A 25,130-nucleotide genomic window follows, 5' to 3' on the forward strand; every position below is an offset into this window, starting at 1 on the left:
GGTTTGCACTTCAATCCCAATAGGGAAATTCATCTTGGTTTGATAATTTCTTGTCAAATAAAAACAAAGGTTATTTGAATGATTTCCTTGGCGTTTCTAATTTTCAAGAGAAAAAAATATCGATTAAAATCGGAAATCGATTTTTTTTTTTTTTTTTTAGATTTTTTTTTATGCCTAATTTCTACATACATCCGTTCCTGCGCAATCCCAGAAATGGCCAGTTTACCAAAAATCCATGCTCATTTTCTAGTAAGAGATATTGCGTCTTTTGTGAAGCATGCGCAGTTCGTGCTTGTTGCTCGACACTTATACATTTCCAGGTCAAAGGGCTCTTGCCTCATATTGATAGATATTATTGTTCTATTCACAAAACCATGTATGGGTAATTTTACCTGCTTCTCGACTTGGCATCCATTCCGCCTCATCTGGGTCTGACTCTGTAATCTCACTGTCTGTGTCACTATCGCTGAACATTTCAGTGAAATATTCGGGCTCTGGACGTGCTGTTGCGACTACTGCGGTGCGGTGAGACGCTTTGAACAGATAACGTTACATCCTCGGCCGGATTGTCATTTCATTAGACACAGACCAGCTCGGACCTTCAATGACATGCAATTGAATTGAATTGACGCAACCAACTGGCTAACGTTAGCTGCTAAGCTAACTAACGTTAGCTGCTAAGCTAACTAACGTTAGCCGCTAAGCTAACTAACGTTCTAATGTGACTCCGCGACACCAGTTCCATTAGTGAGGAAAGGGGGGGGGGGGGGGGGGGGGGTTATATTGACGAGGCTTGACAACAGAGGTTCAAAGATGACTTCACATTTATTCGCTATTTGTTTCTTTATATCGCTTTATGCAGCTTCCTCCAGGTTCCAACCATAGTATATATGGTTCCAACTCTGTGTGTTGACAATGACATCCTGGTGTGACATCATCAACTACGGCAACTTAGGACACTCAAACCTCAAATTCAAACTTAATACATCACGCTCTCTCTCTCTCTCTCTACATTCAATGATTTAAAGTAGCCAAACGTTACAATATAAATACTAACTGGATAGTTGATGATAAATACTTAATTTCATTATCTGAAATATTCTAAAATCATTAAGTCTGCTATAAGCCATTATCCCTTTGTGTGAGATTATTATTTTCTCACAGTAGTGTGTATGTTGTGAAGGGCCAGATTAAACTGAGAATATATATTTATCGTTTGATATACTTTGTATATTATTTATATATATACACGGAATATCCCTTTACCTGCGTTCATACCAGAGTAATATTCGCTCTCCTATTGGACAGCGCCCCCAGGCGCCAGCGCGCAAGCCCCCAACGGCAAGTTCAAAGACAACTGTGCCAGCCTGATGTGAATACCCATGATGCTCAACTAGTGCTCAACTATTGCTACACCACTAGTCCGGTAGGATTGAACTGAACGAGACTACAAGGACTTCCAAGGGAGGCAATCCCGTTCATCTTATGTTATTTTGATATTGTATTTTGTATTTGAATTGATTTAACTGGATATATGGATACAGATATTCCCCTATAAGAGTTAGAGGGTAAATGCTACCATTGTATGATGTTATAATAGAACCTTCTACACCGTTTGTGGTGATGTCATAATAGACCATTCTAGATGACACATCGATTATCGCCGAATCACTTCCTGGTTTAAAGAGTTTAAAGGGCCAATTCACCTAATAAGGTATTTGCATTCCCTGATAAACTAATATAGAGTTACCGATGATAACCTCAGAGACGTCTGAACGAACCCCAATGTGTTGATCCAATCGACCTAGGCCTTGATATCGACCTAACCCTCCCGCAAGGAGAGGTTACTGACCTAATCTAAAAGGGATCCTTCAAAGCATAAGTTATACTTTACGTACGTATGTATTATTACTGTTTATCTAGCGCGCTTTTAATTAAAACACCGGTTATTGTTATAACTCTGCCTCTGGTCTACTATTCTTTTAATTGTGTATATTACTCCTTGTCGCATTCGGACCTAGAACTGTGCCCGTGGCAAACAGCTGTTACTGGTATTAACACAAGTGCTACACAGGCATGTCAGAACATGCCCGGAGTCAGCGTAGTAATACGAGACAAGGACTGAGGTTGGGACTAGATATTCACTTAAGTATAAATACGGCGCAGGTGTAAACAGCAGTAGTTCATTGTGTTCGTCTAAGTAGCTGTTCATCAAGTTCGGTGAAACAGTGAAGTGAGCAACCTTGCGTCTAAACAGAGCATTGAGAACCGCGTGCGAATAGAATGGTAAAAGTGTCAGAGTGTAATGAAGTAACGTTGAGTTCGACTTAATCTAATGTGAAGTAAATAGTCGATCATTTATTGTATATCGTGCGGCCACAGTTATTTCGTGTGTAGCATTACCCAGCGGTTCGTCGTGTCTTTAGCTAGTGTACTTAACCAGGCTGTGTGGCCTAAATATGTCGCCCACACCCGAGGAGTCCTAGGCGGAGAACCGTTGGACATGTACACAGGAGAATCGGCGTCGGCGATTGCAGAACCATTCCTGGTTGGATTATATTGATTTGGGACGTGACTACCGGAGAAGAGCATCGTTGATTTCCACTATCGTTTGGGATTTAACCTCGTGAGGATTACAACTCGGGCCTGCCTCGTGGACGGGGCTGGCTAGCTGTCATCAATGCTGTCGGGCATTTGGATTACAACTACCGTACTTTTCGCACTATAAGCCGCACCTGACTATAAGCCGCAGCAGCTAAATTGAATGATGTGTACATTAGGGCTGGGCGATATGACGATATTATATAAATATCGGGTACAGTTCATTAACGATACACTTTTTCAACGTATCGTGGATATCGTGATGTTTTGCCCAAGAGGATTGTGTCGCGTCAATCTGTCCACACGTTACTCGTTCATATCTCAGCCTGTGCTGAGATATGCCCATTCCGCGGTCTGTTAATAAAGTTTTCAATCAGACAGATGTATGGAAAGGCTTTTATTATAACATTCGTTGTAGTAAAATCATTATGCCTCATTTAGTCATCCTGTGAAGCACTGGTCTCCTACTCGACGGCTGCGGGGAGCTAACGTTAGTAGCTTTGTTGATGTTCAGCACACGGGACATTCAGGAAGTCAAAAACTAATAACGCTTGCCGATTGGTGCTAAGAACAGCAGGGCGGGTGCAAGCGGTGTGACGTCATTGGCAGACTCGACTGTCAATCAAAATGATTATGTTTCCGTCAGAATGAATGAATGAAAACTGTATTAAAAGGTTGCAGAATGGGTACAATACAGTACAGGAGGATGAAGACCAGAAAAAGACTTTCGGCTTTTTTACATAAGGGTCCTCCATTTTCAATTCATCAAAACATTTAGAGACATACATATATACAGTAGTTTCATAAAAATGCTAAAATGCTATTTATTTATTTATTTATTGATTGATTGATTTAAAACTTTAACATATTGCAGAATGGGTACAGTACAGCTCAATACATACAATTGTTAAGGGGATGCAGACCAGAGAAAGACTTTAGTCTTGTTTACATCAGGGTCCCCCATTTTCAATTCATCATATTTCATATCTAAATCATATAATATCTCATATGCAATATATAATCTAATAATCTAAATCTAATATAAAAATGCTAAATGCATGGGTATTTTATTTTGTCTTTAATGTTAGCTTGCAAACTCAAATACTGTCTTGGTAAGCCTCATAATGAATTGTTTGGGGTAAAAAAGAAAAACATCGTGATGTGTATCGTGTATCGCCGAAAGGTCAGAAAATATCGTGATATCATATTTAGGCCATATCGCCCAGCCCTAGTGTACATATATAAGCCGCACTGGACTATAAGCCGCATGTGTTTTAATGTTTAATTACCATATGTAAGGAGTGGAGCCTGTGGCTTAATTTGACTCAACACGGGAAACCTCACGCGGCCCGGACACGGAAAGGATTGATAGATTGATTGCTCTTTCTCGATTCTGTGAGTGGTGGTGCATGGCCGTTCTTATATTGAGCTTTAAGTTCCCACCTCTACAGAGAATGACTCCCATTGGGACACAATACTGTCGGACAAATAACATTAACTCATTTACAAGTTGTATTAAGTTTAGCAAATAAGGGAACAGATAAATAACATTTCAATGCAGTAAAAAAAGCAATATTTCGATTTTCGGGTTTTGTCCACATATAAGCTGCACCGTTATATAAACCGCAGGGTCGAAAAATGGGGAAAAAAGCCGTGGCTTATAGTCCGAAAAGTACGGTATTGCTTTTGGCTGCTGATCAAGGGAGTTTACAGGGACCGACTCCTGTACCTGGAGTCTCTTTATTCCTCATTGAATCAGACGGAGTACCCGAACATTCCTCTACCCTCCAGGCCTTACACCCCGGAGGGAACCCATTGTCTCCAGTCGGTACCAGTGTTGCCCTATATAATTGCTACTATACAACAGGTGGCGTCAGCTTAGACCCATCGTAGGATTCCTGCTATTCTTAGTGACTTATGCTCTTGACTGACTTTACGTATATTCTTCGCCATACAAGCGCGACCCTAATTCTCATTCTGTAACCTAACGTTGCCTAATAATAATAAATTACCCTCCAATAGTATTTCTGTGTCAATGCCGTGTTCTTGTGGGTGTTGACCATCTATATTTGATGTACTGTCTGGCCAGTAATTAAAGTACATAACTAGCAGTGGTTTAATCTATCACAATCTTTAATACAGTCAGGGTTTTGTAACCCCTCAGTTACAGTGTATATATAAAGTGTGTGTGTGTTTTTAGCTAAAGTGGATAGAAAAGTCTTAGGCACCCAAGAGTTATGTAAATTGTCTTACACTAGATTTTTTTTATATTTTTATAAATTTTATTTATATATTTTTTTATTAGTGTGTCAGTAGACTACTCTTAGTACATTTTTTTTTTACTTATTTTTTAGCATTTTTACAGCTTTATTGGCCACGCAGGACCGACAGAGGAGAGGGCGAACGGGAGGAGAGGTGGGGAGGACATGCGACAAATAACGACGGGAGCTGGGATCGAACCCGGGTCGGCCGCGTAGGTGCGCAAGGCACTATGGTATGCGCCACGAGGGCGCCCCCTCTTAGTACATTTTTAGAAACTTTTCATTTAATAATTTTTTAAAGCATCTTCATGGTTTAATACAAACATATGTTGCAGGGACTATTATAATTATCATATTGGCGTGACTGTATGCATCAAATGGTTAAATCAAGCATTTTAAGTGCTTTAGAGGAAATGTCAAAATATCGCGATATATATCGTGTATCGTGATATAGCCAAATAATATCGCAATATCCTTTTAGAGGCCATATTGCCCAGCCCTACGTCTGGATAGTCTGACACCTTGTTTTTCCTTCGCTACACACGGATCACTATTGCAGACTCTCTCACAAATAGTTTGCTGTTCAGAGTTTATGTGGGGGTCAGGAAACTGACCCAGATGTACTCAAAAGGTAGGCGACACTGCCACCTATCGGGATTCGATCGTTATCACAGTGTTACCACATCCATACACAAGGTGCGGGAGAGTGTCTAGTATCATATATATATATATATTAAGGCTGTCAAATATATCGCGTTAATATCGCGTTAACTCCCGATTCTATTAATGCCACTAATTTTTTTAACTCAAGATTAACTAAATTTTATTTTTTTTTTTTTTTATTTTTTTTTTTTTTTTACTAGACTTCACTCAGGTGTATTATTGATGCTCTCATTGATACTATGTTTGTTTCTGAAGTGTGTGTGTGTGTGTGTGTGTGTGTGTGTGTGTGTGTGTGTGAGATATAGAGAGAGAGGGGGGTGAGAGAGATGAGGAAGGGGCAAAAGAGAAAAAGAGCTGGGAGAGTGTGTGTGTGAGGGAGAGAGGGGGGTGTGTGATTAATCAGCCCTTGTGTGTGTGAATGTAACAAGTTCCTAACGTTTTCTTTCCCCTATTATTTCATGCACACTTTATTCATTGTTTTAAATTATTATTTTTTTTTAACACTTTGGTTGCCTTGGGTTAAATTAATGATATACCATAGATTGCCAGCGCTATTTGTCTATGGAGAAAGTCCCCTTCTTTGCAGGGCTATAACTTTTTAAATTCTATTGCTACATTGCCATTATTAGGGCCCATTCAAATTCCTATATGTATTGTTCATTGTGTAGCAACGTTAAACTTTTTCATTCACATATTCATAGTAAAGTATGGTCTAATGTATAAGTATGTTTTCATCTCTTTCTGCAACTTTCTCCAGAACGTGATATATAGCCCCAAATGCATTATATTGATGATGAAATACAGTTTGATGGCAATCAGCGCGATATAAAAAATTCCAACTAGACGTACTTCTAGAAGTTACTACACGTCATCTGATGTTGACCGGATGGGCGAGGGGGCGTTTATAATTCCGTGGGCAGCGTTATACCAATCATCTAATGTGGGTCAAATGTTGATAAAAGCAGTTAGTATCGAAGATGGTAACGTTACACGCTGAAACTCACCCCAGTCTCCGCGCGCCGTTGGGCGATCATCGTCGAGTAGAAATTTTATCATTATGGGATATATTATTACCCGGTCCATCTCCAGCTTGTATAATGGTATATACGTCCAAATCATGTTGTTTATCGAGTTATTGGCAATCGATCGCTATGTAGAGTGACGAGCTAGAGTGCCGGAACCTATCCCGAGTGGCCGGAAGCAATACGGACATCTAGCACAACCTCTACTGCGCTTCCTGTTAAGCGCTTGCGCCGATCGGCCACCAGATGGCGCTCCTGAACCGCCAGAGAGCTCAGTGGGTCCTGCTGGTGAATCTCAGGCCAGCGGAGGGGGAATATGAATCCGATTCCAGATTTTTGAAATATTGATATAAGGACGCTGTACAGCGTCCCCCGGCAACTTTAGCATGGCCAGCAATGACGCTGTAAAGCGTTTTTAGGCAGTCAAAGTGTTAAGTTATTTTGTGCATCACTCTGTTTTGAATTTGATGCAAATTTGCAATGCATGAGGGTCATCCTTTTGTGTTAAATGGCTGCACAAAGCAAGCATTTGTTGACTCGCATGTTGATAAGAGTATTAAAACTTGGAACTTGAAAAAGATCTGTTTAAGGTAAAAAAATAAATAAATAAAAATGCGATTAATTTGCGATTAATCGCGAGTTAACTATGGACAATCATGCGATTAATCGAGTTAAATATTTTAATCGTTTGACAGCACTAATATATATATATATATATATATATATATATAATTAAAAAAAACATAAAGCGAATATACTAGTTTTTGGCGTTCCACGCATGGGTGCAAAAAACTAATATACTCGTTATTGGCAGTCAATGAGTTAAGCGGGCGAGCTGCATATGTGGCAAAAAAAGTCACTCACCACTTCAAAAAATTAAAAGCATGTATTTAACTCATTCAAAAATGTTCTAAACATGGTTTTATACTTAATAAATAAACAAAAGCGAAAAATCTACTTATGCCCAATATGCCTAACTAAATTACACTCATAAAACGCTGAAAACAACCCAACTGTACTAACAAAGCCAACAGCGGAACACCGTCAAACAAGGGCGGGCCGTCGGAACATTAACTCATTGGGGGCCAAACGCGTAATATTACGTGTTTCACCGCCAACGCTTGAGCGCCAAACACGTAATAATTAAGGCTGTCAAAGTTAATGCAGTATTAACGCGTTATCGCACGATTATATTAACACCACTATTTTTTTAAACTCACGATTAACTTTTAAGAAAAAAAAAGATTTAAAACTTTTAACATTTTTTTTTTTTTTTTACTAGACTTCACTCTGGTGTATTATTGATGCTCTCATTGATACTACCGTAATTCCTCTAATAGTGACACAGGCTTGTATTTGTTTCAACTGTAGCGAGTACCAGGCTTTTATTAGGAGGAGGCATGTATAAGAGAGAGGCCTATATTTCAAATTTTCAAACGGATCATAATGAATAAATCAACATTTTGTGTCAGTTTGAACCCAGTAAAATGTACTGGGTTCATTTATTGAAACCAAGTACTGTATCAAATAGTAAACAGTGCAATTACAGGTGGTCACTGGTCATTTCAACGTTTTCAAAGTGAAATCAAGTAACTTTACCTTAGCAGCTCCGGGTACAGTAGGTAGCAACGTTAGCTCTCATAACGTTAGCCAGTTAGCAGCTCCGGGTACAGTAGGTAGCAACGTTAGCTCTCATAACGTTAGCCAGTTAGCAGCTCCGGGAACAGTAGGTAGCAACGTTAGCTCTCATAACGTTAGCCAGTTAGCAGCTCCGGGAACAGTAGGTAGCAACGTTAGCTCTCATAACGTTAGCCAGTTAGCAGCTCCGGGAACAGTAGGTAGCAACGTTAGCTCTCATAACGTTAGCCAGTTAGCATCTCCGGGAACAGTAGGTAGCAATGTTAGCTCTCATAACGTTAGCCAGTTAGCAGCTCCGGGAACAGTAGGTAGCAACGTTAGCTCTCATAACGTTAGCCAGTTAGCAGCTCCGGGAACAGTAGGTAGCAACGTTAGCTCTCATAACGTTTCCACTCGGAAAGTAGTGTCTCCATCTCCTCGCTCACTTTTTTGTCCCTCCTCCAGTTATGCGTACCTCAAAACTTCCTCTTTAAACTTAACGTCAAACTTTTGTCTCTGTTTAGTACCGGTAGCCATGCTTGCTCTGTTGTTGTTGTGTTACGTGCTGCGCGCGACCCGTGTTCCATATGGAAGTAAGGAGCGCAGGGCTGTACGCTAAGCTTTTTCACTAGGGGGCAAAAAAAAAAATTTAGGGGCACATTTTTAAATAACAATTATACCATTATTTAGATCGATTGTTTTTGATTTAAAAAAAAAAGAAAAAAATCTATTTTATATAATTTTTTTTTAATAAAATATATATATTATATAATCATACTTGTAGTTGTATTATCTGCGAGACATCGCCACCACGCAACAAGTCTAAATGCTCGCTATATGCAACCAGCTCCACTGTCTGTGTGTACTCGAGTAGCCTCCAGCTACGGCCAGGATTCCCCGGAGCTGCAGCTGGACCCTATACTGTAGCCTCCAGCTACGGCCAGGATTCTCCGGCGCTGCAGCTGGACCCTATTGACTATATTCAGCGTGCCCTCAGCTCGAATACGCATCGACTCAGTGTTATAAGACATTGATATCAGGAGCTATCTGAACTATTTAGTTTAATGGGACGTTTCATTTTGAACAGTAAGCTAACGCGAGCTATCATGCACTACTAGACTTACTGGAGCATTTGTTGATAGCTATCAGTAGCTAGCCGGCTGGCAGGCTCACCGAGGTCCCAGTGTCCCACTAGAGACTAGTGTTTACAACAGCCACGGGTGCGGGAGGGAGGAGGAGCAGCAGACGCCGCAGCTCTCTCCGTGTGTCTGAGTTCAGTTCAGTTCGGCTCACTATAGGAGGTCGAACGCGTCGAAAATATGAAGCAATACTAACTTTACTTTTCTTCATAGCTAAATCAGACAGTCAGCCAGTCTATCAGAGTGAGTGCTCAGTCGATTGTTCCCGCTGATCATACCTGCTGAGTGCTCACTGCTCAGCTCGCGTGAGTGACGTCATCGCGTCATCACACGCCTTGGATAATTTAGGAGTGAAATGCGAATGCAAAGCTTGAAAGCACTACTCGCAAGCCCGCCCCCAGATAATATTTACCAATCGCAACGGCCAATTAAAGGGGCAATTCGCGACGATATCATCGCAGTGTACAGCCCTGGAGCGGTTCGCTCACGCGTATATTAGTAACCCGGTTTGTATTAGGAGGTCGGCTTATAATAGCTTAGCTCAACAGCGCACCCGGTCATTAATAGAGAGTCGGTTTTTAATTGAATACAGGTCACTATTAGAGGAATTACGGTATGTTTGTTTCTGAAGTGTGTGTGTGTGTGCGTGTGTGTGAGATATATAGAGAGAGAGAGGGGGGGTGAGAGAGATGAGGAAGGGGCAAGAGAGAAAGAGAGATGGGAGAGTGTGTGAGAGAGAGGGGGGGGGGGTGATTACTCAGCCCTTGTGTGGGTGAATGTAACAAGTTCCTAACGTTTTCTTTCCCCTATTATTTCATGCACACTTTATTCATTGTTTTAAATTATTATTGTCTTTTAAGTTATTTTGTGCATCACTCTGTTTTGAATTTGATGCAAATTTGCAATGCATGAGGGTCATCCTTTTGTGTTAAATGGCTGCATAAAGCAAGCATTTGTTGACTCGCATGTTGATAAGAGTATTAAAACTTGGAACTTAAAAAGATCTGTTTAACACTTTGTATGCCACTCACAGCTTTTCTCGGGTTTACGCCCCGACCGTTGAATGCCACGGTCACGATTATTCTCGGGTATTTATTTTAAATTTTTTATTAGCGATCTGAAATCATATTGCATCACGCGAGCCTACCGTTGGAGATCCAGGGACTGCCGGCGCTCAGATGTGAAAAAAGTGCCCCCTATCGTCTCCCAGATGGTAAATCACCCTTTTGAATGGACTCAATGAAAGTGAATGGGAGAACGGATTTCTGACTCCACATTTTACTTCTCACTGATGCAGCCGGGGTCTACCAGAGTTCATTCTGGAGCCTCTGAGCCGCGCGGATCATGTGTTATACTGTACACACGATGGATCAATACATTTATCGATTTTTCCGAATGGCGATGGGAAATTGGAATAAACCATTTGGATACCATCTGACCTCAGGTAAGGAATCTATGTTATCAGTGTTAGGATAATCAGACTCGTTTTCACGGATATATAAGCGTTTATGTGATATGGCTGTTTTGACTGTAAAAGCCATGAGGAAATAAGAGCAGCAATTATCAGCGCACGGCACGAGCGTGCATGCGCACACGTATACTATCGATCATCTAGCGTTTATTTGAAAACGATTCATAAATAGGCCGACAAATGACAACGTTCTGGAATATTCCAGTAAAAGGCGATTATCATAGGCATGGGTTGTTTTTTCCCCGAAAACGGGTGATTTTCAAAATGCTATCAAACGGAAATTAAGCGATAAAAATACAATCTGCCTTGACAATGTTGACTGGAAAATGATTCTTTGATAAGCGACGGGCAGATTAGACACATAGCCATAATTTAAAACATAGTTTCAAGTTTCTTTAATAGTTGTCATACAGAAGTACAGAATACTTTTGTACAAAATGCTTCTTACTGTTGCGCTCCAGAGACTGTGCATGACAAGATAAGTATGAAATAAAAACATAGTAAAAATTAGAAGTAAAAAAAGAGGTCACAGTGTTCAGTTTAGACATATGTACAATGTTCGTAGACGTAGTTACCATACAATATACAATACTGTGCAGTGTACTAATATACAATACTATATAGTGCAAGGCATAAATGGACGAGGTGCAGTTTAGGTACAATTCACAGTAGGTGTACGAGTTGTAGTGCAAATCCTTTATCAATAAATATAAAGTGTAAGTGTGTTTGTGTGATCTAAAGTGTGGAGAGTGGGTGCTGCAGTGTGTTGTTTGTTTGAGTGAGTGTGTGCGTGTGGGTGTGTGTGCTGTGTGCATTTGATGGTTGTTGCATAGTGATTATTGTTCGTTTAGCGATTATTGTTCGTTTAGCAGCCTGATGGCCTGGGGATAGAAGCTCCTTCTGAGTCTTTCTGTGCTCGCCTTAAGACTCCGGTATCGCTTGCCTGACGGCAGCAGTTCAAAGAGGCAGTTGTTCGGGTGGCTCGAGTCCTTAATAATTCTCTTAGCCTTCCCCTTGCACCGCTTGTTGTAAATGTTCTGGAGGGTGGGAAGCCCCCCTCTAATTGTGCGTTCGGCTGAACGTGTCACTCTTTGTAGTCTGCTACGGTCTTGTGCAGTGCTATTCCCAAACCAGGAGGTGATGTTGCCGGTCAGGATGCTCTCTATTGTACATGAGTAGAAGTTCCTAAGGATCTTCTGACTGACTTGGAACTTCCTTAGGCGCCTGAGGAAGTAGAGGCGTTGTCGTGCCTTCTTCACAACACTGTCAATGTGTGTGGTCCATGTCAAGTCCTCGGATATGTGGGCTCCGTGCGTAGATTAGGCGATATTAACGTTAACATTGGCCGTGGATGGTGGCATTCAACAGGGTAAAAAGGAAAACACGGCCGGCACTGAAAGTGCGATTAATTTGCGATTAATGGTGAGTTAACTATGGACAATCATGCGATTAATCGAGTTAAATATTTTTATCGATTGACAGCACTAGTAATAATACATTTTTAGATCCTTTGATATTTTTCCTTTGATCCCCGTTCATCCGGATCACTCTAGCCGTCCCTGGCTCGTTTGCCTACGTTGGAATTGCAATGTCAAATCAAATCAAATCAAATTTATTTGTAAGGCCCGACAACACACGTTAATGTCCCTATGGGCCGGACATGTTTTCTTTAACACTTTGACTGCCCAAGTTTAATTCCTTATTAGTCCCTTGAATGCCCAAGGCCACTTCAATGTTAACGTTAATATCGCCTAATCTATGTTTTAAATTATGGCTATGTGTCTAATCTGCCCGTCGCATTATCAATGACTTATTTCCAGTCAACATTGTCAAAGCAGATTGTTTTTTTATCGGTTCATTTCCGTTTCATAGCATTTAGAAAACCCCTCGTTTTCACAGAGAAAAAAAATGTTTCCATGATAATCGCCTTTTACTGGAATATTCTAGAACGTTGTCATTGTTCTGCCTATTTATGAATCGTTTTCAAATAAACGCTAGATTATCGATAGTATATGTACGCATGCACGATCGTGGCGCACGCTGAAAATCGCTTCTCCTATTTCCTGACTGCGCGCATAGTCAAACAGCATTATCACATAATCACATAAAAGCTTATATATCCGTGAAAACGAGTTTGATTATCCTTAGACTTGTAACATAGATTCCTTACCTGAGATCAGATGGTATCCAAATGGATTATTCCAATTCCTGATCGCCATTAGAAAAAATCAATCTTTTTATTGATTCACCCTGTATACAGTAAAACACACATTCCCCGCGGCTCCGAGAGTCCAGCATGAAGCTGGTAGATGCCGGCTGCGTGAGTGAGAAGTAAAATGTGGAGTGCGGGTTTTTTTTTCTCATTCATTTTCATTGAGTTCAATCCAAAAGGGTGAATTACCACCTGGGAGACTATAGGGGGCGCTTTTTTCACATCTGAGTGCCTGAGGTAGCTGAATTTCCAACGGTAGACTTGGTTGATGAAATATGATTTCAGATAGCTAAAAGAAATAAATACGAGAATTCTCGTGAGTGGACATTCAACCCGCGGGGGGTAAACCCGAGAAATCTCGGGGCGTGGCATGCAAAGTGTTAAACAAGTCAAGAAGAAACATAACAATAAGTCAAGAACAAAACAAGAACACCATAAGGTCCAACAAATTTAAAATAAATGCAAATAAATGAATGAATGCAAACACTCCCAGACATACCCCACGCGAAGGTAAGGAAAAACTCACTAAAACAATAGGGAAAAATGCACCACAGGCAGTGTGGAGGAGAGAAACCTTAGAAGGGCCATTCAAGGGGGGATCTCCCTTCTTAGATGTCGGTGATAGTGTTGCACACTGACAGTTGGTAAGCATGCACTCATGTGTGTAGTGAAACACAGATGAGTGCATGCAATAGCAACTGAACATTTTGAAAAATTTAAGATAGAGCTGATAGCGATAGCAACTGAACATTTTGAAAGATTAAAGATAGAGCTGATAGTGATCTATTTGAGGCACAGGGGCGGCGCAAAGAGGGTCTCATTCTCCCCGTCTTAATCACGGGACGTTCAACACTCCGGTCATCGCTCCGAGACAGCCGGAGACAGGGAGATAGGGGGCGGCGCAGAGAGGGTCGCAACCTCCCTGTCATCATCGCGGGACGTTCAGCACTCCGGTCACCACTACGAGACCGCCGGAGACGGGGATCAATCTCACCAGGTGGCAGTATCGCCTACCTTTTTAACTCTGATAGAAAGGGATCAGTAGAGACGATGAATGAACTGGACTATCAAGACTCTCTCTGAGGGGGAGGAGCTCTTGCAAAGCAATCACTAGCAGATCTGCTCGCCTAGTCAAAACCTATAGTTTCCCGTAAACACGTGTAATTACGTATAAGCGAGTAATCGCGATCGCCGATGGGATCATTTGAATTATTCTTTCTGGAGTACCTTCTGGCTAAGGTAAGGACCCCCTATATCTATTACCAAACCTGAAACATGTTTCTGTAACGATCACAGTGTATTACTTTACCGGACATAAACCAAGCGTTTTGTAACGGTCGTATTTTCGGGATAAGACTACCCCCCCCCCCCCCCCCGATGATCTTGTGAAGGCACATGTGTACATGGTATATACCTTTGATTTGGGGGTTCAGGGGATCAACCAGAACGATTTGGGCTTATTGCATATTACATGTTTTATCTCGCGATCTATGGAAAAAGACTGGACTATTTCGGAAATGGGCGATGTTTAGCATGTAATAAACTACAAACTACAGTGTGTAGAAACAAACTCTTTTTTACATGTTGGACTAGAAATAGTGTCTGTCAAATGAGCCATACTATTGTCTCCATAGCTATACTATAGAATATACAATAGCTCCGCAAAGATCGTGAAATATCGTGAAAATGGTCAAGAAAAGCTGGCGCTAGACAGTGAAGGATGGGGGAAGCTTGTGGCGCTTAATGACTTAAGAGGTTAAAAACAATCAAAAGCATGTATTTAACAAACAACAATGTTCTAAACACGGTTTTATATTAACTTAATAAATAAACTAAAACGAAAAATCTACTTATGTCGACGAACATTTCCAATAGGCCTAACTAAATAACAGATTATGTGCATAAAACGCTGAAAACAACCAACTGTTAACACAATGTCTGCCACGCAGTTTGACCATCTTATAGCGCTCACTGCCAGCACTGTAAGCCTATGGAGTCACTCACCTTGTTTGCAGGGCTATAATTTTTTAAATATTATAGCTATATCGACATTACTATGGCCCATTCAACATCGGGTATCTATCGTTCCGGATGTGGGAACGTTATATTTTTCCATTCATACATTGTCGTGTTAATACCGTCGTGAATATAAGTATGTTTTTAGAGTGGTCTGCAGTAATTCCTAGAACGCGAGTTATAGGCCCGATGCATATTATACAAAATCGATTGGCGTTTCGTTCCTATACAGGCTACATAAAAGAATTCAAATGCATATGATCGGTATACATTATGCTCCATCATGCGTGAATGAAAGGGGGGGGGGGTCGTTTATGATTCCTTGATTGTCCGTAACGGCTTTCTTTAGTACGACATCATACGTTGATTGCAATGAAATAAATGGACAATCGAGCTGGAATTAATGTTAGATTACTCTTACCTGTGGCCGATGAGTCTGGAGAAAAAATATTCCAATTATTTGATTTCCATCTGCTAGATCCGTTTTCAGTTTGTACGACGCAATAAACGGCGAAAGCATATTGATTATTGCGTCTCGAAAGCGATCCAATGCACTAGAGCAGGGGTTCCCAACCTTTTTTCCCCCAGGGACCCCCAAACATCTCTGATGAAATTCCTGGACCCCCCTCCTAATAAAATACCATAAAATACTTTTTTTTGTCATTTTAATACTTTTCTTTGTCATTTTAATGACAAACTGCTTATACACAGGCATATGCATCATAATTAGACCCACTATGCTTCTTTGACTTGTGCCTTCAATCAACAAATCTCATCTTGCACATATGTATTTCAAAATGTTGGCCAATATTCAAATCCTGTATTCATCCTCTCAAATCAGGCCCTAATGGTGAACGGTTTGCATTTATGTTGAATGAAGTAAGAATCCACTGCAGTAAAAATATCCTCACCTCGAGTGGTGGTAGTAACGTTGACTGACATGAGAATGTCCTGCTTCAGATCCTCATTTTCGATATACTGCACATAAACGATGAGCACAGCCTCGTCTGCGACAGTTGTAGTTTCATCAAGTTGTATGGCAAAGGGACCCTTTCTAAGCTTTTCTGACAGCTGCTGCTCGCAATCACTTGACATCTTATCAATTCGGTCTTTCACTACATTGTTCGAGAGTGGTACTGATTTTAGTTTATCCGCCACCTGTGGGCCGCACAGTTTCTAAACCATTTTGATGCAGGCTGGTTCTAAAACCATTTTGATGCAGGCGGTGTTTGATGAGCTCGCCAATATTGTGCGTTTCTTTGCTTTTGCAATTAAAAGCGAACACTCAAAGGAGGCTTCGGTAGCCTTCTGTAAATCACTGCCACTAGAGCTGCCGCGGTATTGATATTTCCTTACCGCACGAATTGCGCCAATATTTCCTACCGCCGCGGTAATTACCGCACAGTGCGCACAAAAAAAAAAAAAAAGTTTGAATGCATTTTTTTTTTTTTAGTAGTCTACTCTTATAGCCTGCCTCTAGTCTAATGGCGCTTTCCACTGCATATTACCTACTCGACTCGACCCGCTTTAGGCACCTGGTACTTCGTTCCTTTTCCACTGCAGCCAGGTACTACTCCGTTTGGGGAATGGGGATGCAGGCGGGGCCGCCGCCGCTCTGTTGTGTACACTGAAAGCTCCGTGGGCATAGATGTCCGAGGGCTTGCAGCAAGCCAGTGTTTAACACAGTTTCAATCAATCAATCAATAACAAACATTAACCAGACTCTCGTTGCGTCTATTCTGCCAAAGCTAACGTTACCTCTCATTGTGTATTCTACCAAGCAAACCCGGTTTAACGTTGTTACCTCTCGTGTATCGGCTGACTGTAGTATTAGGCTAATCACAACAACAAACTTAACACATCAGCAATCTTGTGTGAACCTAAACTCTCCGCTCTGTGTAAATTGGGTGATGTCGGTTTTGTTTCATCATAATAAGGCTGAACACACAGTGAATCCATTCTTTTTGTGTTATGGCACTTGGTTCTGGGTCGCAAACAAATCCTGAATGAAATGCATCCTTAGCGAGCGAGGCAGTAAAGATGGCGGCGCGGCGTTCTTTTTTCGTTCAGAGGCTACAAAGTGTGACGCGTCGAGTAGGGGGTATCTGCAGAGCCGCAGAGCCAGGCTTGGACCAATAGGGTCGCTTGGAACCGAGTAGGGTATATCTGCAGAGCCGCAAGCCGCAAGCCAAACTTTATTATTATGATAAAAAAACAGCGGTGACTCGGTATTCAGCCTAACTCTGCGGTGAGCGTGATGCAACAGCGATACCGCGGTAATGCGGTTATCGCGGCAGCTGGGCCACCCCTGCTCCACGCTACTCTAAACATCAACAGCTTGTTCTCCTTGAGAGACTGTTTCTTCCTCCGAAAAAAGTCCGGATCCTTCCCAACGGTTTCTGGGTGCTTAGACGCCTGATGTCTCTTCAGCTTGCTGGGCTTCAGGCTCGAGTTTGCCAACTTTTCTCCACAAATCACACTCTCAGTCGTTTGTCTGGTCCCTCAGTGAAGCCCATGGTGATGTAATTTTCGCGATTGCTGTAGGTCCTAACTTTTTTTGCAGATTAGCTGCCGTCATCCCTTTCGTTTGTCACACATTTTCGCCTCTGGCGCGGAATGCAGATGAGCCGAGAAAGTTAACTAGCGTGCTAGGCTAACTACGGAAAGTGATAGTCAACTGATTCGCGTTTTAGCGGCCTACCAGGTAGCCTACTGTTAACCCTTAGGAGTCACGCTGGAGCTTTTGAACCCGTCGGCGGACAACAAAAGAAATTCGAATCCCTATAAATGCTCAAAAAGGACATCTTTTCAGAAATCGATAAAAATAGAAAAATGCCATTTCTAGTGCTTTACATGTAAGGTATAGGTCCCCCAACTTGCTAAACCTAATACGACTTGTAAATACGTTTAATTCTGCTAGATGGTATGCTTGTAATAATCTCCATTTGCATAAAAACTACAATCGCGCGTCACATGCTGACGCGCGCACACACCAACAGCGCATAGGTGTTAATCGCTGAGTGATCTAATATGCATATTCTTCAGCGCGAGAGGGGGGGGTTGTGTTTCTCCTCTGTCTGTCGTTGATAAAATGATATAATCTGGTCCTGCATTATTATTATTATTATTCTCTCTCGAGAATACACAGGACCAGACGGACCGTTAATTTATGTATAAAGTAGCTTATGCTTTTCATCCTCGCCCGTGTTATACCCACGTCGCGCTAAAACAACATAACTACTGTATGGCAGACAGAGTGCGTGTGTGTACGAGTTAGAGTATCTCGCAGTTCATTCAAGCGCGCATCACGGTCATGACAGCTCTCTAGAGTAGAACGGTGCGCTCACAGGGGCGTAGCTGGAGATTCTGGCCCCATGAAGAAACAATTGTGGGCCCCCAATTATAAAAATGTGGGGCCCCAATCTATAAAAAATTGGGGCATTTGCTGGCCCATTGGAATCATCCTAACCCCCCCACCCCCCCAGCTACTCCCCTGCACACACACACACACACCACTCTCCCACCTCTCTCTCTCTCTCTCTCAAACAGAGAAATCAAAAGAAATCAGTACATTACAGAAGGAATTTCTTGTACAGTCTAGTACAGTGGTAGACAATATTGTCCACAGGAAAGATGAATGGATTGATGTTGTAGTCTGAAAAAATGCCAGGAAATGCTCAGAGAATTGTGCATATAGAACACAAATGTAGTACATCTTTCTTTCTTTCTTTCTTTCTTTCTTTCTTTCTTTCTTTCTTTCTTTTCTTTCTTTCTTTCTTTTCTTTCTTTCTTTCTCTCTCTCTCTCTCTCTCTCTCTCTCTCTCTCTCTCTCTCTCTCTCTCTCTCTCTCTCTCTCTCTCTCTCTCTCTCTCTCTCTCCTCTCTCTTCTCTCTCTCTCTCTCTCTCTCTCTCTCTCTCTCTCTCTCTCTCTCACAAACAGAGAATCAAAAGAAATCAGTACATTACAGAAGGAATTTCTTGTACAGTCTAGTACAGTGGTAGACATATTGTCACAAGGAAAGATGAATGGATTGATGTTGTAGTCTGAAAAAAAATGCCAGGAAATGCTCAGAATTGCCCCCGCACAGAGGTGAATGCTCTCAAAAAGAAGGATGCTAGGGGCACCATCAGGTGGCTACGTGATGGCCCACTGGTCTTTGTGAAGTGGATGGACACACGTGAAGTCTCTGTTTGCTCCACAATCCACGAGTCATTCGCTGGAAAAACTGTGCTGAGGAGAATAAAAAAACAAGCGCAGTGAGACCTGGTCCATTGAGAACATTGCATGCCCAACACCTGTCCTGGAGTACAACAAGTACATGGGAGGCGTTGATTTGTCTGACCAACTCATCCAGTACTACTCTGCACACCACAAGACCATGCGATGGTACAGGACTTTGCTCTATCATTATCTGGACATTGCCGCCACTAACTCCTACCTTCTTCACATGGAGCTCTGCAGAGAGCAGCAGGTGCAGCCGATGACCCACCTGGTCTTCCAGCAGGAGCTGGTAGCTGAGCTGTGTGGCATCACAGTTGTACAGGTGCCAGTGGACAATCTACCCACAGCACCAGTGGACCGCCTACCAAGGAACCATTCACCTGTTGCGATCACGCAACAGGCAGATAAATCCCAGAAGGCCACGGCTGGCCGCCTGTTTTGCGTACATTGTAAGATGAAGACCCCCTGGAAGTGCGGTGAATGTGGTGTGGCCCTCTGTCTCATTCCAGACAGGAACTGCTTTTTCACATATCACTTAGTGTGATACAGAACAGGCAGATACAACCATGAGGAGACACCTATTTTTTGTTTATACATGTGCATAATTTAATTTGTTTGGAGATTTTGCCTAAATTCATTGTGGTCGCGCTCTCTGCCAAATATCATATGAGGCACCTTGTATTACTATTGTAATCCAAAAGTGATATATAGGGTTGTTCATTGTACAATACAATTGATACAGTTGATGTTTCTTGTTGATTATTATTCTCTATGTGTTTTTAATAAAATTGTGTGATATTCTATTCCAGTTGTCTTTGGTCTTGTTTTCTCTGGTTATGATCATGTTATTAGTGTGTGTGTGTAAAAAAACGAATTAATAATATAATTATTATAAATGTCGCTCTCTCTCTCTCTCTCTCTCTTGAAATCTACAGTACACATTGCTGTATTTAGTGAGGTAAATGAGTACAAGACATGTTTCACAGACACACACACACACATACACACATACACAGACAGACAGACACACACACACATTTACATTTACACATTTACACATTACATTTACATCTAGTCTAGTTTGCTTATTTTTTTTTGATATGGTACAGTACTGTAAATACAGACACAGACACACACACACACAGAAACACACACACACAGGCTAGGCCTCCTGCTGGGTCCATTCACTGGGATAACAAAGGAATGACTGGGCCTTTGCTCCAGGTGTGAAATGGTTCTAGTGACAATGATCACATTGAATTCTGGGAGTGTAGTTCTCTCATCAGATAGCTGAATGAACTTGGATCTACTTCAAGTCCTATACTGAAAAGGTGTTAGGATTTTACCAGAATGTTTGATAGGACATTGATTGAAAACTATCGTCTCAAATTTGACAATTGATGGCTTATTTTGAAGGTATGAATCTGTAATTTTATATTATGTAACAAAAAAAGGGGGGACATTCTCAGGAGGAGGAGCTCTTTAGGTTAGACTCCTAAGGACGTTCAAAAATCATGTCTAGATGTTTATTTATTTATCTTTATTTTTTATTGTAGTGGAGAGACTATTCATGCTTCTGATGATAAAAATATGCTAATTAAATATTTCTCTTAAAAAAAAAAAAAAAAAAAAAAGGACCTCAAATCATCTGTGGTCTGGCGGACCCCCTGCACCCCCTGGCGGACCCCAGGTTGGGAATCACTGCACTAGAGTGTTTGTCTGGATCCACATAACAAGAGAGCTCTGCCCGGAACATTTTCACCGATGCACAGAACGCACCATCCGGTTTAGAGTGAGTGCAACATCGCCCGAAATCCACCAGGCGGCGGTATTGAGCCGTTGCAATATCAGACAGAGTCCAGAGTCTCCCGGAGCCTTGCTGGATGAATTATGAATGGCAATAGCGAATAAAGGAAATAATGATCATAGAAACTAGTAAACTTGTTATTGGCACAATTCGATTGGCGGGCAATAACGAGTAAACTCGTTCTTGGCGCAGAAGAAGTTATGAAGCAACAATAGTATTTTTAACACTTTGGTCGCCAGGCTTATATTCTTAATATACCATCCTCTGCCAGCTCTATTTGTCTATGGGGATGTTTACCTTCTTTGCAGGGCTATAACTTTTTAAATTGTATTGCTAAATTGACATTACTATGGCCCATTCAACGTCAAGTATCTATTGTTCAGGGTGTAGCAACGTTATACTTTTTTATTCACATATTCATACTAAAATACGGTCTAAAGTATAAGTATGTTTTTATCGTTTTCTGCAGCTTTCTCCAAAACGTGATTTATAGCCCCAAATGCATTATATTGATGATCACATACAGTTTGATAGCAATCTGCGCGAGATAAAGAATTTCAAATGGACGTGCTTCTAGAAGTTACTACTGATCATCTGATGTTGACCGGATGGTGGGGGGGGGTCGTTTATAATTCCGTGGCCAACGTTGGATGATTCATCTAGTGTGGGTGATATGATCATTAGAGCAGTTAGTATCGAACACGTTAAAAAATAACGCTGAATCTTACCGTAGCTTCCTCATAGCGTTGGGCGATGAGCGTGGAACAGAAATATTCCTATTATGGGATGTAGAAATATGCGATCCATTTCCAGGTTGTATAATAGTATATACGTCCAAATCATGTTGTTTATCGAGTTATTGGTAACGGATTGCTATCCGTTGTGTCTAGCTCGAGTCCTGGGACTATTACCGAGTGATCGGACCGAATTGAAATGAGCACCAGCTTCCATTTCCTGTTTCCGCTCTGGGCGATCCGCCGATCGGCCACCAGATGGCGCTCTTGAACCGTTGGAGAGTTGAGAGGGGATCAAGAGTAGATCTCAAGTCTCCGGGGGAGAAATATGATTTCGATCACAGATTTTTGAAATATTGATATCAAAGACGTGGTACGGCGTCTTTGGCAGAATGAGCATGGCGGGGAAAGACGTCCTACGGCGTTTTTGGCGACCATAGTGTTAATGAGGCTATTATTATTATTATTATTATTATTATTATTATTATTATTATTATTATTATTATTATTATTATTATTATTATTATTATTATTATTATTATTATTATTATTATTATTTTGCAACAAGATAGCCTACATAAATAGCCTGTCTCACATGCATGGTCCCGATTCCAGCATATCGACATGGTCAGACAGGAATGCATGCAGCCTGCATCACAATCAGTCCAAAAACATGGGTATATAGAAGTACTGGGGTGCCAGCTTTGCCAGCCTGGGGAATCTCCCTGCATTGACTTTCCACCAGTCAGTCGGATTTGTATCCACGGATGGAGAATGGCTTCTTTTAACTGTTACACGAGGTGGTCTGCCATATGCCGACCCGGTAAACTGCTAACGTTAGTTAGCAACACCGCAGTGGTGACTCACCAGTCCTCGTGATGTAGTAACAAGTGATGGTAACATAGCTTTCGGTCGTTAGGGCAGTCCAGCTGTCTGTCGTCAATGCAACCTTGCGAGCACTGGTAACGTTCCGCGAGCAACTCCTAACTTTGCATCGGTCTCGATGCACAAGGTGGTTGTGCCTCAGGATGGGTATGGCACGCTGGCTCAAGCAGGTGTATCATTTGCAGAAATCCTTCGCCGTCAACCATATCGATCATGCCGTTTTCGATAAATGCGCAGACTTATTTTTTCAAAATCAACGCTTCTCTTAGTCTGCTTAATTTTGCAAGTTTCCTTCTCACGTTTTTTTCTCTTGCTTATTTTCCAGACACAGAGGTAGTCGCTTCCTCTTCATTATCGTTATATTGCACCCTCTATCTGTTCATTGAAACATGCTTTGAAAATACACCATTCTACTGACGGCTACAATGCAATAAGAGACAACATTGTAACATATCATTGTTTGTTTGAGTAAATCCTTAACAATCTATCAATCGATCTTCGATTAATTGTTAACATCCCTATAATAAACATAATAAATCATTTTTTTTATCCACTTTTTCTCCCATTTTTCTATTTTTCTCCCATCCCAATTTTCATATCGTCCAATTCAACCCTCCCCTGTCTTCGAACGTTGTTTCTTGCCTCCCACAAGCCGGCTGCAATGTGGACTAAGTCATACATACTGTAGCACGAGTCCCCTCCGATACTCGAGGTAACAGCCGTCGCATCTTTTCACCTGCGCGGCTCGATCTTTCAGTGTCGGGGGTCTGGGCTTTGGAGGGGCCCCGCCCCCGTCGCTTCTTGATTCTACTGCGCAGGCGCACCAACCGACCTGTAGGAGTCGCTGTCCACAACGCCCGATTCCCACCCTTCAGTTTCCCTCCCCGTAATACGGCCAATGTGTATTACTGTGGACGACCAGCTAAACTGAAAGCAATGTGGAGAGCGGGGCTCGAACAGGAGGCATCCTGTTCGAGTCCAGCATTCGTTGCGAGCGCCTTGCCCACTGCGCCACGTAGCCGCCCAATAAACATAATAAATCATAACTTCATCAAGGGATTTTGGCAGCTTTTGTAACCAGCAAAATCCCTACAAAATCACCCTGGTTTCTGTCATTGTTGCTGCTGTTGATATTGATATAGTATCTACATATATGTACAAATTATTATTTGCAGGTATTTACAAATACGGTAAGAATATATATATATATATATATATATATATACATACAGCATTATTGTACATTCTATCATACAGAGTTATATGGGTTATATTAATTTGTGTAAGTAGGTAAGAATAATTATATACAGGGGAAAGGTATGATGTGTTGGTGCACAGAGAATTCAGATTCAGAAAACGCACAGACAGACGTGCAAAGATGCAAAATACAGAGTTTATTATGTAAAAAAACGAATTGCAGTGGGGATGAAGGATCATCATAATCAAATGAATTGACATCTCTCCCTCTCTGTGTTTGCCCACACAGTTCTACCGCGCGAGGATAGATGCTGTGCACCCGTCAGGCACCACAGCCGTGGTGGTGTTCAGCGACTACGGCACTTGTGAGGAGGTCCTGTTGAACAACATCAAACCCCTGACTGCTGACTCCTGGGTAAGAGACAGGAAGCCGTCAATCAAACCTTTTGAGACTTTGCCAGGTTCCTAGTTTTTCATCTCCGCAGTCTGTCTCGACTTTTATCACAAGGTCAGACTATATTGAAATGATGTCTCGAAGGTTATATCTGTGATACTATACGAATATGATATGATTTAATATTTATTACATTTGGATATAATTTACATACTTCAGTGTAATTCCAAAACATGCATTGTGCATTGACTGGCTCGGAAGTCCCAACTGGTGTTCTAGAGAGAATGAGCATAGACTTAGAGTTAGTATTAGTATAGACTAGGGATGCTCGATATTGGCTTTTTTACCGATACCGATATACCGATATTGTCCAACTCTTAATTTCCGATACCGATATCAACCGATACCGATATATGCAGGGTTCCCCCCCCCCCCCCCCCAAAAACGGAATAATTTCAGGTAATTAACATTACATATCTCTTGTTGTGGAATTAACACAACATTATGCATACTTTTGTCAATAAATAAAATCAGAATTTGTTCTTACTTGCTTGCCTGGGTAAATAAAGGTTAAAAAAAAATTCCGATATCACATTTGAATGCCAATATTGGCCGATAATATCGGACATCCCTAGTATAGACATGTATCAACTATAGTGATCCTTTTCTAACATGACAACATAACTATTCTAAATTGGCCCAAGTTTATCTCAGTGTTTGCTAGTACAACAGCTGACAGGAAATACACTGGGGCTTAAGCTGTTCCCCTAGCAACAGAATTCTCCTGAAAATATCTATTCAAGGTATTCCCAACACAATTTACAGTTTACCACCTCACAGATCTGATTACAGAACAACAACAACCACCACCTGTATTTACAGTATAGAA

General features: G+C 41.5%; 1 protein-coding gene across 2 annotated transcripts in view; it reads left to right on the top strand.

Moving 5' to 3' along the window:
- tdrd3 (tudor domain containing 3) overlaps positions 1-25,130 on the top strand; it is a 96,430-nt gene that overhangs the window by 65,885 nt on the left and 5,415 nt on the right. For both annotated transcript variants that reach the window (XM_084307591.1, XM_084307592.1), the window contains exon 12: positions 24,137-24,262. In XM_084307591.1, coding sequence (XP_084163717.1) covers positions 24,137-24,262 — 126 coding nt within the window. The remainder of the gene's footprint in view (positions 1-24,136; positions 24,263-25,130) is intronic.

The sequence above is a fragment of the Notolepis coatsorum genome (genome assembly GCF_963971535.1).
Source record: "Notolepis coatsorum genome assembly, chromosome: 2".
NCBI classification, from domain to species: Eukaryota; Metazoa; Chordata; class Actinopteri; order Aulopiformes; family Paralepididae; genus Notolepis; species Notolepis coatsorum.